At 31.7% G+C, this 16,738-nt stretch overlaps 2 protein-coding genes across 5 annotated transcripts; both read left to right on the top strand.

The window, feature by feature from the left end:
* The first annotated feature begins 1,972 nt into the window (after positions 1-1,972).
* On the top strand, positions 1,973-4,867 carry LOC130642079 (galactoside alpha-(1,2)-fucosyltransferase 2-like). Its single transcript, XM_057449153.1, has one exon. It carries the CDS (start codon positions 3,630-3,632, stop codon positions 4,830-4,832), a length of 1,203 nt encoding a protein of 400 aa, XP_057305136.1. The 5' UTR covers positions 1,973-3,629; the 3' UTR covers positions 4,833-4,867.
* A 3,555-nt stretch (positions 4,868-8,422) lies between these two features.
* Positions 8,423-15,052, top strand: LOC130642077 (bis(5'-adenosyl)-triphosphatase ENPP4-like). Of its 4 annotated transcripts, none has more exons than XM_057449152.1 (3): positions 8,423-8,444; positions 12,994-13,715; positions 14,178-15,052. In XM_057449152.1, exons 2-3 carry the CDS (start codon positions 13,008-13,010, stop codon positions 14,913-14,915), a joined length of 1,446 nt encoding a protein of 481 aa, XP_057305135.1. In that variant the 5' UTR covers positions 8,423-8,444; positions 12,994-13,007; the 3' UTR covers positions 14,916-15,052. The 4 variants fall into 4 exon arrangements, with proteins under 4 accessions (XP_057305135.1, XP_057305133.1, XP_057305134.1 ...); XM_057449150.1 differs by lacking the exon at positions 8,423-8,444 and adding an exon at positions 8,453-8,607; XM_057449151.1 differs by lacking the exon at positions 8,423-8,444 and adding an exon at positions 8,970-9,067.
* The last annotated feature ends 1,686 nt before the right edge of the window (positions 15,053-16,738 follow it).

The raw sequence follows: 16,738 nt of genomic DNA, 5'->3' as shown, positions 1-16,738 counted from the left end.
TGCACATCACTAACACACTGTCTGGCAGTGAGCGGGATACGATCCGCCATACCCAGAACTTGGAGCCATAGACGAACCCACTACACTACGTGCAGCAATATGTTAGTAATGCTGGCATTTAAACCGATTCTTTTCGCATTTCATGATCGGAGGTCTGATCAGGGGTGAAACCCTATCTGTTGAGAATGAACGAACGGATATGCCATGATAAAGAATCACCTATGAATATTTTTATCCTTCATTCTGCGATAATATTTTAATGTGTGTGATTTTAGTGATAAGTATATAGTACAGAGGAAATGATTCTTCCTGTTTTATCGATGATGAAGATGAGATCCAAACGTATTTCCGTTGGATGTAGCTAGGACACAAATATTTTACATCAAAATGTCGTAATCTTTTAAAATATTTTCATAACGCTTTTCGTATGCCATAATTAACGTGAAGACAGTACCTGGTATCTCGAAATTTCTCTGCCACGTACTTTTTGTTGGTTCCTTTATATCACTTTATCACGTTATCTCGAACTTTTCCCTTATTTTTTTATAAAATGTTCGATTGATGCATTAAAGAGGCTTTCAAGTATTTACAAATTGGGATTTTTAAAATCCTCCTTATTTCAAAAATGGCTACCTACCGGAAACTCGCGCTAAAAGCATTAAATCACAGAAATTTAAAATGCTACACTGCTTTTTCTTTTAGTAACAAATACATACTAGCTATATTCAGTCTTTTTTCGGTTCCTCGTTTTTAGCTAAACACTCTGATAAAGAACGTAAACTTTCTTTTTGAGCTTTAAAGGCCTTCAACACTCGATATCTCGACTATCCTTTGTCGAAAACTTTCGACAAACTTTTTTGTCGGTCCCCTGAGAGTTTTAGATCTCAAATGTCGACTGTAGTTACAGATTAAACTGATAAATGAAACTGTTGCACGGAAAGAACTTAGAGTTCAAAATCTCATCCGACGATTATAACGAACGATGCCCTAAGGGGAAAGGGTATTTTGGGGACCTTTCTTTACAGGTGCTGTGACAGGGTAACTAAATTAAAATTAGTGGCTTTACGTATTGAAGCATTGCTGACATCATAATTTTCCAAAAATGGCTTCTTTATCATTTCAATTGATATTTCCCGTATTTATTGTAAAATAGCCATAGATTATCCAAACTTTTATCGGGGCTTAGATTAATAAATCATTTACTTTTAATAAAGGACTATTTTTGTTGAAAAAAGCTAATCCTGTATGTGCAAGGACTCTTTAAAATCAGCATTTGAAGTTTGCAACGGAACAAATTATCAAACTACATTTTAGACGTTTAGAATTATTTTTAGAAGTTTTTTTGTGGAATAAAAATTAAAACTTGTATTTGTTTTTAACCTACTTGCTGTTTCATTACACCTCTGAATTAAGAAAGAATTAATGAACTAGATTTATCTTTACTTTAATGAACCTTTTATCTTTTTTTTTTCGCGTTATTGTCTGAAGGAATATTGTATAACTTGTCAATAACATGCAACTTTTCTTTTCAATTGATATCTTTACTGTATTTGTTTAGCTGTACAACTTTCACCATACGTGGTGAAAGGTTTATATAGTAGGGTATTTTTTTAGAGTATGTTCTCCATCTATTATCATACAAGCGTCATAACATGACCAATACGCTTACATTTCTAAAGCAAGAAGATGAAGAAAATCAAGAAACTTTATAAAATTTGGTATTACACGAAGCAGAAAATGTTTTCAGATACGTAACTATATAGGCATCTAATATTTGTAACTATGGTTTCTCTTCGTTCTGACTGGTAAATAAAAACCTATAATAATGAAATCAGTAAAATTAAGGATACTGTAACGGTATTTATATTTATATTTTATATATATATATATATTTATGTATATATATATATTTTCTGGGTACAGTATTATACATTAACAATTTATAGAACAGTAGTAGAACAGTACAGTTCTACTACTGTTCTATAAATTGTATATTGTATAATACTGTACCCAGAAAAAAATAAATATATATGGGCTGATGAAGGTAATGTTACCAAAACATGCGGCTTGTTAGATGGCCGTGATTGGCGGAAGTGAGGGCTTGTGTTGGTGGGCTTGAGTCACCAACTGGGCTCGATCCAGTTGCGAGACAAAAGACGACTGCAAACTCGTCTCACTATCGCACCGACAGCTCATCAATACCTGCTGCAAATGACTTTGTCACATCTTATGTATATTTCTATTATTTAAAAAAAAAGACAGGTTAAAACACGAAATAGCAGGCAAAAATTCATTTTTTCGCAAGTGTTTAAATAAAAAATGAACGACGGGCTTTTTTGACAAAAATGTGACAAAATATTGTTTCTATGGCAATGCTAAAGTGATTGATAAATATGACGCAGAAAAAAATAAAAAGTTGAAATAAAAAGTAGTGAAGAACAAAGATTTATGGCTACCTGGGAAAAATTTTAAATTACATATTTATATTATCTTACAGACAATTTAATTTGCTTTTATATTCAATAAAGATTTTTGAAGAAAAAAACAGAAATAAAACAGAAATAATGAATATACTGAATATGTGTCTATATCCTTACAGTATCCATAATCTGCTCTATTATGAACATTCAGATTTGTTCAAAGCGCACCACATTACCACCATTCTGTGCGTAATACATTGGGATAAATCCAGGTTAAAATTGTTTTTAGAAAATCAATAACCATTAACTAACCAATATAACACGCTATGTGTGGCAGCTTGTTTATTAAACCTAAAAGTAAGGAAATATAACATACCACTACAATTAGCGTGTCAGTAGCGTGTCTGTAGCGTGTTGGTAGCGTGTCCGTAACGTGTTGATAGCATGTATTATGCAATGTCATCCTTTTCCACTCTCAAAGAAAATCTTTTTTATCCACGTACTTATTGTGTGTAGAATGACTTGTAGCTAGCTAACTGTAGCGTTTAGGCCTATTATATTTCTTATCATGTTTTATGGCATGGTGAAAAACCTCTCCGACTAGTACTAAATGTATCGGTTTCTTTGGTTTTGTTGGAATCTAATCAAAAATTTTAAATCAAAACATATATTATGGCCTAATCTCATTTTTCTCCCAACTTTTGACTTTTGAATCAGGCATAAAGAAAATTCATTGATCTTTCTCTAGAGTTTGTATGTAAAACTATCGTCTAAATCAAACAATTGGAGATATCAACTTCCCAATTGTGTACATATGAAGTGCAGCAATGTTTGGTACAGCTAAATTCAAATCTAAATATGTTTATGTGAGAAAACTAGAATATATAAGGCAGTATAACACAAAGTCTTTATCTTCCATAATACTTCCATTATTTTTTCATTGTTTTCAACTAAGTTATACAAGCAATTAATTTTACATTACTTGATTTAATTAGCAGTATTTTAAAATCTAAACGATTTAATTACTGTCTTAAAATGTTATTCATAAAAAAATTGATTTTGCAAGTTTATTATATATGCAGTGCGTATGTGCATCGTATGTGATAGTAAAAATTAAAAAGAAGTTTAGTAGTATAGTTGTAATCATATTCAACTTGACTTGGTTTTTATTGACTTTTAAATAACTTTGGTGGCAGAGGTACTAACAGGATGCGATATAAAAGAAAATGTTACATTGTTTTGACTTTGTTAATATTTATAATTTTATTACTTATCTTTGCAAGATTGCATGCAGTTGACGAGCTGGGGGATTACGGAGAAGTTATTTTAAATTTTAAACCAATACCAACCCCAACGGTACCTTTTTCTAGCTCCTCTAAAACTGTTATAAGAAATGGTTCTGCTGGGGAAAGTAAAAACATTGCAGCAGGTATTTTGAACATTCATAAAAAAGTAGAAAAACCATCAGAGAGAGTGAAGCTTCAGAAGCAGTTTTCTCATCTTAGGATATCTCACAACATTTTAATATCACGGAATGGACAATATTATGATAAATACACAGATACATTGCCAGCAAACACAAAGAAAAACAACGAAGGAAAATATAATTTAATTTTTCAAATTTATAGTGCTGGGCTCGGTAACCGGATGTTTGTCTATGCCTCAGGATACGGTGTTGCCAAGAAGACTAACAGGACTTTCGTTTATCATGTTCTTGGGAATCAGTTATTAGCTGGTGTCTTTAATTTGTATCAAAAAGACTTTCTTCCATCGTCACATAAGTTTGAAAACTATTTTAACTTAGATATGACTAGCTGCTGTTCATTCTCTAAAGATTTACTAGACTTACCGGAAGAGAACATCATTGTTAAAGGATATCATCAAAGTTGGAAGTATTTTAACGACTACAGAAATGATGTTCTTAAGCAATTTCAATTTAACAAAGATATAAACCTAAAGGCTAAGTTATTCTTAGATGAAATCACACAAAATAAAAATGTCAGATTGATTGGAATACATATCAGAAGAGGGGATATGATGAAAGAGAGTAATAAAGTGTATGGTCATGCGGTTGCTGATAAAAATTACCTTGATAATGCGATTTCTTACTTCAACAAAAAATACAATTGCATATTTGTAGTAGCAAGCCAAGACATGAATTGGTCAAAAGAAGCTCTGAAAGAATATTCCTCACAGATTGTCTTCAGTGAGGGTCACGATGCTGCATTAGATCTAGCAATTCTATCCCTATGCAATGACACAATTATAACAGTTGGCACTTTTGGCTGGTGGGCTGGCTATCTATCTGGTGGTGAAGTTATATATTATAAAGACTGGCCTAGGAAAGGCAGCACTTTTGAAAAATTTGTAAATAAAGACGACTATTTTCCTCCACATTGGATAGCAATGTGAAAATACACAAATAAATACACTCACAATATACACAATATTGTTCCCTTTACTATGGCACTGATATTATACACTAGCTGCTGGAATCTTTCCAACTCATCTTTTTGCTTGTAAAATGTCAATTAAAGCCGAATTTTGGCTTCCTTTATTCAGGAATTAAAAAAAATATTGTGCGCACGAAGAATACGGGTTTTTAGTCGTATTTCTCAAAAAAAACCCGTTTCATTTCCAAGCGATCTGAGGCTAAAAATATGCACGTGGAAAAAAAGCTAAAAAAATTATATTAAAAATTATGCAGAATAGTTGAAAGCCTCTTGAATAATTTACAGTAAGTTACAGATAAGTAATTTATATAGCTAGCTAGATTGTATTCTCTTAAGATTATATATCTAGATCAAAAACTCATCTATTGGTCAGGAAAAACATATACCATCTAAGTATGTCCTTGGTAGTCAATAACATTTTCACATTCACAAAGCATTTTGCTATTTTAAGTATCATGACTTACCAAAAATGGGTAAACAGGTTTATCGATGTTCGTGTATCCAAGGAGTTTTTTTAAACCTCCTTGGTGTATCAAATATGGTCAGTTTGACAGTCTGTATTTTTATAACAATCATACACTCCTTGCGGAGAGAAATAGTGAGCTTCCAGTGGAGAGTTCTTATCTTAGTTACCAATGTTTTAGCTATAATAAAGCTGAAGTATTATTTTTCTAAGATTACTTTTGGCACATTTAGGCAGGCTTTAATATCATTTTCATGATATCATGTTAAGACTTTCTAAATAAATTGTTTTTATTATATATAGAGCTTTTCCTTACCTATGCGCCTAGTTGAGCTTAATTAACACCTGGCCTAAAAAGATGCTGACAAGAAAAGTTGGTTTAAAATCTCTTAGCATTATGCACTGACTTTGAACAAATCATTTTGTTAAATAAATTGTACCTATTTCTTTGTTATTCCTTCAAAGTCCATTACTTTTTTTGTAAAATTTAATCGCCTTCCCATGAAATGGCCTAAATTATGAAACTTAGGAAATATAGCTGATATAAAATTATTTTTCAAGCTTATTTCTTTTCATTGTTCTAACAGTACCGTATAACAACTTTTAGTTGATATAACGCACTCTCTGTACTCAAGTTGTTGCATTTTTGATACTCACGAAATAGGCCCGGTTCTCGCCCACTGAATATATTACGTGCAGTGGTATTTTGCGCATCTTTAACATGAAGTAAACGTTAGAGTACAAATAAACAGAGTTTCGCACCAGGTGGATCGCTTACAGCGGTACGCCAACTGCTTGGGTAATATTATGTTCTTTTAACCGACTGTGCTTAGGCTGACACCGAAATTAATGTGATAAGTGGTTTAAAAATCGATTCTTATATTCTTTTTAAAGTGTTTGTTATCCCTCTTTCTAAAATATTTTTAACCATTGACTTTTAACGAATGCCTTCTTATCTAACTTCAGATGCATACACAGGATTTTTTCTCTTTGGGCGAATTTTTGAGCGAAGGGAAACATAGGCGTAAATCATCTAAGGGTTTAAGGGGGTGTTAGCTCTTCTAGTGGGGTCTGTGGCTAGGAAAAGTGAAGAAGTTGACGGAAATTACTTTGCGAATACCCGTTCGTTTGTAAGATTTCTTAATCACGAGGTCATTGTTTCAGAGCTTTAAAGATCGAGATTTGATTGTGCGGATTTTATTGCTGCCCAAACTCCTACCACTTTTGCTTACAAAATATCTTGAGTATAGAGAAGAACATTCTGTATCCGCCCATGATGAATCCAAAATGTAGGACACGAACACTAGAACATCAACCATTTTCAAGTTTACAATGTTCAGATTTTAATCACAATAACAGTCAGAAATAGTGACAGTCAAAAAGATTCATGTCTTGAGCAAATATGTGCAAAGGTGTTAAAAGCAGACAACAATTTGTGGGCAACCCCTAGTTTTACAATAAATAAGTCGTCCTTGAGAGGCATTGAAACATTTAGAATTTGTACCAGATAGATTATAATCAAAAAGGTATTTTTGCTAAATTATGAATTTAAAGTGTCCTATATATTCGCAGAGTCGTACTCGGAAGCTAAAATATGGTGATATCCGCAGCAAAAAACTTAAAACCATAAGGCACAAAATCACATTTTTTTCGTAGTGGTATTGGTTAGCTTTGAAACATATAAAAGCAGATAGTCAATTTTTATAACTTATTTTTACTTTTTTTAAATGTTCAGCATTTTTTATTTTACAGAATATGTTCCAGTGGATGTTCGAAAATTAATTGTGATAATTATACAGCATAAATTTTAGACTGAATATTTGGCACTACGTTTTTCAAGCGTATTCCCAATCTCTCTAGACAAGATAAAGCATTTGATCTCAAACCTTGCACACAGTTTATCTATTTGCCATTTACTAATCATGATTGCTTTTAATGTTTAATACTAGGAACTCATTCACAATAGTTAAATTAAGGACAAAGTTCCCAAATCACTAGTTTATTATTTAAAGTTGAAGTCAAGTTGTAAAAGCTGTTTTGTTTACATTAAAAACAAATCAAGCGTCGCGAATTTAAACGCGAAAAATTAATCTCTAACAACATTATCTGGAAATAACACTTTCTCGTTTTTAGCATTACAATAGGGTGGTTTATCTGTAAAAGAACAAAAATTAATCTGTTGAATATCTTATTTATGACATTAAGATAAAGTCAAAAGTATGTCTTGCAAAAATTCGACTTGAGAAAGTTTTTTAGACTGCTGAAAGTTTCTCTGCAGAAAGTACAAATTATTTTACAAATAACTCATCCATATTTCATTTAGCCTCGGTTGTGAAACGTTTGTGAACATCTTTTTGTGCACATACCAACAAAAATATGGCTATATGGAGTAACAAGATAAACAATGAAATTTCCGCAAGTGTTTTTAAGTATGTGTGATGGAATTTTCCTCTTGGACAAAGTAGGTTTTTCGATCTTAAACGTTATGTTTTCGGGTTAAAACATAAAACTTATCTCTCAGATAAGGGAATGGCCAGCAGACACTACTAAAGACTTGGTTGGAAATACGCCTTGAGTGATATTTCTGTGAGTCTAAGTGTCTCGCTTCGACAATGATAGTTATTAATTTCTCACTGACGTAGTCACCTTAGGGGCTTATTAGCTTGGAATTGTTAACATATTTCTGTTTTTCTTCATTGATTATTCTTTTCATTCCCACAACCCTACCAACACCTTCTCGCATTCGACACACTTTTTAGCTCATACTTTGGATTTCACTGAACACAAGACGTCTAGCCCTCTTTCAAATATGTTTAGACATTTTAAAATATCTTGGAACTCGTTTCTTTCTGTTAAGTATTATAGGGTATGTTAACCAGGCGTTTTACTCATCACCTGACCCGAGCAATAACATTATTTGTATGAGAATTTTTTAATCATGTTTAAATTAATTAATAAGTTTTGGTTGCTTAGCGACTAATTCCACTTCCTAATTACAAACGCGCGCGCAATTAAAATGTTTTTGAATGGACGAAGAGGAAACGTTTAGACTTGTTTATGTAGAGTGATGGTTGATGAGAAAAACATGTTCACGTCGCTGATTTGTGAGTAAGATTTTAAATATTGTGTAATAGTGATTCTAAGTGAAAACTGACATGAACGAATAAGTGAGTTTTGGCATTATTAAAAGAAATTAGATCTCAAGATTTTAAAATGTATGATTAGTTTTATTTTCAAGATTGCTATCCAATGATTAATATATCAAGCAAAGGTAAGAAAATTTTTGTAAAGAAAGTTTATATTATAGATGATATAGACACACGGTTATATTTAGAACAATATTTTTTTACTTATAATTTTATAAAAAAAACATTAAGCACTTTGTTCACAGTTTAATTTTAAAAACGACATTAAAAAACTACAGTTTTGTTTTGTGAAAAAGCTGGCTAAAATATAGACGAATTTTTTTACTGTGAGTCGAACATTGCCAACTCGTACACAGCATGTTAAAATCAAATCGATTTTTCAGCTACTCTAAGGCCCTCCATCTGAACTTCTTTTATTTACAAAGTGCGTTAAAATGCGAAACATAATAAGACCTAAGGAGGAGAACATATCAAAATAACATCATGGATATGTCTGTTATAAAAGTTATCATATGTCGTTACAGAAAAAATAAAACTATTATATAAACACAAATGTGAGTACGCAACATGAAAGATCTTGTCAAGGTAATTTATTAATTCTTTGTGGCACGTCGTGTTGAAACAGTAAGGTGCGGGAAGATTTTAATTCTTCAATTTTTATTTAAAGGGGTGGTTGAGAATTAGGCTTAGTAACCATTTCGAACACACAGACATAAAATATTTCTTATCCATTTTGAAAAACTTACGAGAAATTGGCTGTTAACATTTGCAGGTACCATCTTTAGCTTATGGCAATTCACCCGTCGAAACAAAATAAATAAAATATGTCGCCTTGCTACTTTTATGTGACCGCAGCACGACTTTTCACAAGAGATTTACCGTCGCTAGGTTTATTGTAGAGAGACTATCAATTGAAAGGCCAGCACACTCTCCTCCATACCTTTATGGATAGCTAGTTGTTTTTTTCAATTGGTGGTGAAACTGAATTGCATGAAAGTGGTGAGAATGTAATGATTCTAATGAAATAGTTAACTCTTTGCTGAATGACAGGTGAAAATGACATGTGAAAATGCCAAAAAATCATTTACTATTGCCTACGACCTGATGGTTTTTCTATCAACCTAAAAAATCTGTTAAAAATAGATAAAAAAACCCTCATTTATCACAACATGCCTTATTCTGCCGGATAATCCGCAGGAAACATAGCTAAGCTAGTAACTTATAATCAAATCTGTAAAATAAACCATTGCATTGCTAACGATTATTAACAGACAATAAGCTGTTTGTTATAAAACCTAATCAATTTTTAGTTTCCTTGCATTTTATTTCTCCATGTTCACACATCCGTTCGTGTACTTTTTGCAATTGCGAAAAAAAAATCATTTCTTTAATCTTCTGCCATATCTCTTTGAAGCTGCTTCAGGGCCACTGATTACGCAATAACTTGGGATATGAATGTTTTATATTCAAAGCTCTGATTATTTCTCAAAAGATGTTCTAACAATATAATAAAAAAATGGATTCTATTGTGTCCTTATAGATTTTTTTTATTTAAAAAAATCTAAAAGATTTATAAAAAGAAGAATTTATTATTAAATGCAGAATATGTTGAACAAAAAAAGAACAATGAAAGATTTTTAAAGAACAGGAAGAAAAGGGGGGAAATGTTGTGTGGCATGAATAGACCATGAAATTTAAAGTAGAGACGTGTATTTGTTCTGCTTTATTGATTAACGAAAACACAATTTTTGTTTCCTCAGAACAATCGACATTATAGTTCTGTATCAAACGAAATATGTTGCGCGGGTGGAATAAATCAAAGAAGTTGAATGGCTGACAGAACTTACGTAACAGAAGTTACATACTTATTGAGCTCCTCCCAGCCAATCAAAATGCTCAATATTATTCTGCACGTGAAATTGTACTTGGTGTAAACCGCTGTGTAATTCTTTCATAGAAACATCGTGAAGTGTAAAATTGATTTTATTATGGCATAATTCACGAAAGGAAAATATTAGAATTAAAAAAATATATATCAAAGAAAAATTAATTTCAAGAGAAATTATGTCATCAAATAGGCAAAGAAATTTTCAAAAGAAACAAGAACAAAGAAAGGTGAAAACATAAGAAACAGAACTTTCTCTTTTCAACTAAAAATTTCAAAACTTTCATCTAATCCATCTATTTTTTGTTGTTGTCGGTATAAATATAGAGGTATAAAGAAAATACCTAATTACATAAATTTAGCAAGTATATTTTTTTATTAATTTGATCTAGTGTAATTAATGAACACTAGTTGAAAACAAGGGAAAAATTCACCCATGGCTATTCGTTGCTACCCTTTTTTGCTTCGGAAATTATTTTATAGACTACTCGGCAGCACAGTCCACGGGTTTTATTGTCCTTTATATTATATCAGATTTCGTGTTTTCGAGCACGACTATTTCTAGGGAGCAAACAGACAGAATAGGGCTATTATTGATATAGAGACTCTTTCGTTAGCCCGTGAAAAAAGCACAGGAATCGTTCAAAATATATGTGGCATTTGCCACTTCGATAAATATTATTTCGTGAATTTTTAACACGAATTCAGTCTGTTTGACAATAAACCTACGGGTATTAATGATATAATCATTATTTCAGATTACTATATTATAAGAGTTTGAAAAATATAATTGGTTTCCAATATTCTTTCCTGTCCAATCAGAGGGGTTGTGGCAAAGAGAAAAAAGGTGATTACAGAAAAATATATGCAAATAATAATTACAATTTAAAATAGAAAACTGATATTAATTTTGCATGAAATTTTAACTAGTATATTAGATGTACATGCGGCATGCATGTGCAAATGATACGACGAGCAAAATTCCGTGGTTTTGATTAAACATTCTGTACGCTGGTGTGAGTTCCTGGTATTCTTTTTTTCTTTTTTTTTTTGTTTTGGCAGTTATGCAGAAAAATGTTTCATAAAAAAAATGAATGTGTAGAATCGTCAAATGTGTTAACTTTTAATTTAACTTATTGACAGGGCATTTAACACTTCCAGGTCGGTCCCATCAAGATATTCTATGAATGAAATGTACCGATACTTAGGTCGAAAGGTATGGGGACGAGGTCCATTTCTAAAGGCATTTGATAGAGATAGATAAAAAACCCGAAAAGATGGCGGTTTGTTTCATGTAGAAAAAGATGAAAGAATAAAAACGGTGGTAAAATCATACTCTTCTCACCCCATTCAAGGAACTATTTCAGAGGGATTTTTTATGCAATCCTGGGGCACCGAATAAAGTATTTACAGTGCCCAAGCACATGGAGGGAGGGTGAAACGCTTCTTTCTTGATTCTCAAGAAAATAAGCACGGTTGTAATTGCATTATTATTATTGTCGTTGTTTCCCCTTCTTCAATACATGAATTATAAAGAACATGTGTTTTTCCCTCATTAATATTTCATTACTTTATTCAAAGTTCTTCGTTTTTAAATGAAGATAATGTAAAAATACAGTCATATCGCTTTTGCATTCTCTAGAAAACACGTATAAGTTAACATTGGCTCTTTTGACTTTGTGTGATGCAACGCACCATTTTTTCTGTAAGTACTTATGTCATGTAACGTCTACACGAATTAATTGATCGTTATTACAGGACGTCCCACACTTCACTAAAGTTAAAATCACTATTTGTGAAAGAACAATCTGCAAATGTTGTTATTAAAGACTTTTTTCCGTAATGCGGCATAAAATGTTTTTTATCCTTCTCATAATATTGCTGTTAATCACGAATGTTGATGGTCCATACTTTGTGGGGTGTGAAACTCAAAAAACGCGAGTGTTCAAAATATTACTAAGTTTACTAAGTAGCTTACCTTTGTTACATCACTGCTAAAAATGTATCGCACAACAGTTTAAAAAACATTTTAAAATTTTTGCCACATTTGTTCAGTTTTTCAAGCAAGTGTCCAAAGGAACATTCTCATAAACTAAATTTTTAAAACATTTTTTCAAAAAAGTGTGTCGTTCTTTTTTGATTTTAAAATTCATAAATATAAATATTTTTTAGGCGTTAACCGTCTCTTTTATTAAAGAATCAAAATCTGCATAAAAAGTGGCAAAGCATTGTTGCTATGCCAATGCTGAACTGATTGAGAAATACTACAAATAAAAAGAAAATAAAAAGAAGGAAAGTTTTAAACGTTTTAGTGAATAAAAATGTAGATTTATTGCTATGTGAAAAAAAATCTTTTTTATATTATATTATCTATAGACAGTTTAATTTGCTGTGATATCCAATATATAATTTTTATAAAAAACAAAAGTTTTGAGATATAATAGATGTGTCTAAAACCATCACAGCATCCTTAAAAGAACAGCGGGTTATTATGTAATTTGATTTCTAGCGGATAGGATGGGATAGTTCAATGACGTAGAAGATCACATGAAAAATTATTGAAATTGTATCCCTATATCTGGGCTGCACCGAAATGATTATTTTAATAGTGTATATTTCATTTTAGGTTTCAAATGAGAAATGAAATTCGCCATATATATCACATGTTTAATTCTCAGTTATATTACCCGTGGTGTGAAAACAAGAATTGATACAAAACAAATTATAGTGTTGTTATCATTCGATGGATTTCGGCATGATTTCATTGAACGAGAAAATTTAAAAAACTTTAAAGAGATAGCTCGCTCTGGCGTAAGAGCAAAGTCTTTACAAACTACATTTGTAACAAAAACATTTCCAAATCATTTTACCATGGTAACTGGACTGTATGAAGAGTCCCATGGCATTGTGGGTAACTACATGTATGATCCTGTTTATAAGGAACATTTTGATCCAATTCAGTCATCAGACGATCCAAAATGGTGGAATGCAACCACGCCGATCTGGATATCAAATGAAATACAATTCTTAAAAGATTCAAAGCGTACTCGAAAAAGTGCTACTATTTTATGGCCTGGATCCGAAACAAGTTATGATGGTCATTGGCCTTACTACACAAGAAAAAAGTACGAGTCAAATATGACAGCAAAGAATAGATTTGACAGGATTTTAAGTTTATTAACAGAACCAAATCCAGTGAATTTCATAGCGTGTTACTTTGATGAGCCTGATAAGACTTCTCATTTGTATGGTCCTGATCATAAGAATACATCACGTGTTCTAAACGAGTTAGATGATACCATTGGTCATTTTGTCGACAGGTTAAAAAATATCGACTTATACGATAAGGTAAAAAAGAATTCTTTTCTAGGTTCTTTCCTGTTGTTACATTCATGAATTTGGTAACTATTAAAATTAAACTCTGGTACAGTACATAGGTTAAGCAAATTTATAATAATCATTACAAGAAGAAAATACAGTCACACAGCTGACATTTTTGTGAAAGCACTTACAATAAAATACCATCGAAAAGATTCCACTCGCAACGAACTATTTAAACAAAGAACACGAAACCAACAATATTGTTTCCTCGACTCTATCTTATTAAATTTTAATGTTTCAGCAATCTAGAAGCGCAAATTTTTGAAATCACACCCTCGGCCAAAATCAAGGCTTACACCAGTGAAGACACTAAATTTAAGTCTACTCCCTCCTAAAAAAATTTCGCTTCACAGAGCACTGCAATTACGAGACCATACTGTACCTCAATAAAATGAACTTTTTGTTTTAGATATACTAATATTTTTTTAGATTAACATTATGCTGGTCAGTGATCATGGCATGGCATCTGTACCATCAAAGAATATCATCAAACTATCCAACATCATTCACCCCAACGAATATGACCTAGTTAGCTATGGTACATTTCTACTCATTCGACCTAAAAAGGGAATGACGAAAAAAATATACAAAAAACTTAAAAATATTACACATATTAAGACATATTATCGCCAAGATATTCCAAAACAATGGCATTATAAAAACAATCGAAGGGTAACAAAAATATTTGCCATAGCTGATGAAGGATACTACGTTACTCCAGGACAGGCCAATGACTACCCATACCCGAGAGGGGATCACGGCTATGATAACATGTTAATGTCCATGCACGGTATCTTCATAGCACATGGACCTGCATTTAAAAAGAAACATGAAATTGATATAGTGTATAATATAGATATTTATAGTCTAATGTGCCATATTCTGGATATAACTCCACATCCCAACAATGGCACATTTGAGCGCGTTCAAGATATTGTCGCAGAAAAAACGATATTTAAAGTGCTAATGAAGTCACCTGCTCTCGCTATTACGTTGTTATCTGTATGTGGAATCTTTGTTCTCGTGGTAATACTAGGATGCACAATATCTTGTTATCGCAACCTTGTCAAATCATCAAAATATTCTAAATTAAGTTCCAATGACGAACCACTGGCGCGATGGCACGAAGATGACGAAGTCACGGAATTTGACCTTCGAGAGAGGTAAAGAAAAACAAGAATAGATAACCAATAAAAATAATGTGAATAGGGAAAATAGGAAGCCTATACTGAAGATGTCGTTGAAAAGAAAATTATATTTATAACTAAATTAAGAATAGGAAATAAATTTAATATAACAATTAAGCATTTGTTTTTATTTAATTTCGTTTATTATTTTGTTATTCCGTTCTATTTTAGAAAACCTTTGTTTGAGTGTTAAAACAAACCGATTTTATGATCAAATATTATTCTGTATTTACTTAAGGAAATAACGTTGTTTTGCTTTTAAGGGAATTAAGCCTAATGTCAAATTAAAAAGTGCTATATTTAGTCTGTGACAAAGATTTTATTATTTATTAAAAATAACTTCTTTGATCCTTTTATTCTCTCAATTCCTTTATCCTTTTTCCCTTTTCTTTCTTGAAAATCTCTACTTGTGGAAAACAAGTTTTCCTGATATTTTAAAAAGCACTTTAGGATTGCGAAACCATTGTGATCGGTTATTTGGTCTCTGTAAGACCAGTAAAATCTCGTTCGAAATAAACGTTTTAAAGACGTTTTTATTTGGTCCCTATACGACCAATAAGATGTTTTTTCTTAAGACGTTTTTTCTTGTCTTTTAAAAAACCGCTAGAAGTCTTTCGAATAAACGTCTTATGCGTACGCCTCATATTTGACAGTATAACAGTTCGGAATGTGAAACGGCCAGCCTCAGGTTTTGTGAAAATTACCGAGTGTGATATATTCTACGCACGGGATGATCGGTATACACTTGGTTTTTATAAGAAACAATTATTAGGAAAAATCAGCTGAAAATTTAAATAATTAAGAACATTGATTTGTCTCTCCTGGCGCTTATGAAAAAAGGGTAATCAACCTTCCCAATACAAAGAAACCTAATAAGCCCTTTTGGGACGAAGTTTTGTTATTACTGCACTTAACTGTTATCATTTATTTTCGTTTTAAAGATAATTTCACGAATGTTTGCTCATTCGCAGTAATTGGCGTGCAAATAAGCGTTTTTTGATATTTCAGAACTTCTTATACAGAATTCGAATTAAATTTGTCTAAAAAAGGATACATTTTACAATGAAAACAGCGTTCGAAACAACGCATAGAATAAACTTGTAAAGAACATCGTTCCATTTCAACAAATGTTGCATTTGTCGTTTACTTTTAAACAGAATAGAATATGCAAAATTAAAAAAACACTGTGCCCCATAAAACAAGTAAATAGTAAAGCAAAAAGGTGTATTTACCCGAGATATAAATAATCAATAAAAATAATATTTTGCTGATTAAAAGTGAGTATCTTACATCTTTGTTGTACTTTCTCGGGCATTTGCGATTTTTGGTCTTTCACGCCGAAGATTATGCTTACGACTTATTTTAAGCCAGTTTTAAATCGAGGGAGCCTTTCATCGATAGTTGGGAAAATAATACTTCAAATGCTTAGTTTTAGCTTCACTATCCCAGCCCCTTCAAGTCCACGTTAAACATGTTAAGTTTTAGATCTGTAAAGGTTGTCCTTTATGAAATAAAACACTAGCTAATTTATATACCGTATTTCCTTTAATTTGCGCCGCCCTCTAATTTATTTATTTATTTATTAGCAAATATTTATACAGGATAAAAAACTTCAGTTTCTAAATACATATTTACAAAATATTTTTTAAAGAAACTGTTATCAGCTTAAAAACAAAGCATAAACAGCATAAAGGTAGAAAAGATTAAAATGGTAAATTAAAGGGTAAAATAGGTAAGAATACTGAAAAAAACATTACGAATAAGATCTGGAAAAAGACAGTGAATTGTGGAAATTAACTCCAC

Source organism: Hydractinia symbiolongicarpus, chromosome 4 (genome assembly GCF_029227915.1).
Source record: "Hydractinia symbiolongicarpus strain clone_291-10 chromosome 4, HSymV2.1, whole genome shotgun sequence".
NCBI classification, from domain to species: Eukaryota; Metazoa; Cnidaria; class Hydrozoa; order Anthoathecata; family Hydractiniidae; genus Hydractinia; species Hydractinia symbiolongicarpus.
The sequence above is the reverse complement of the archived record's forward strand: the minus strand, read 5'-3'. Positions and strand labels throughout refer to the sequence as shown.

What these genes read in the sequence shown, in the direction of transcription:
- LOC130642077 (XM_057449152.1), top strand. Translation starts at nt 13,008, where the DNA reads ATGAAATTCGCCATATATATCACATGTTTAATTCTCAGTTATATTACC. An exon ending in ATATCGACTTATACGATAAG is followed by an intron (nt 13,716 to 14,177) that starts GTAAAAAAGAAT and finishes ATATTTTTTTAG; the next exon opens with ATTAACATTATGCTGGTCAG.
- LOC130642079 (XM_057449153.1), top strand. Translation starts at nt 3,630, where the DNA reads ATGCGATATAAAAGAAAATGTTACATTGTTTTGACTTTGTTAATATTT.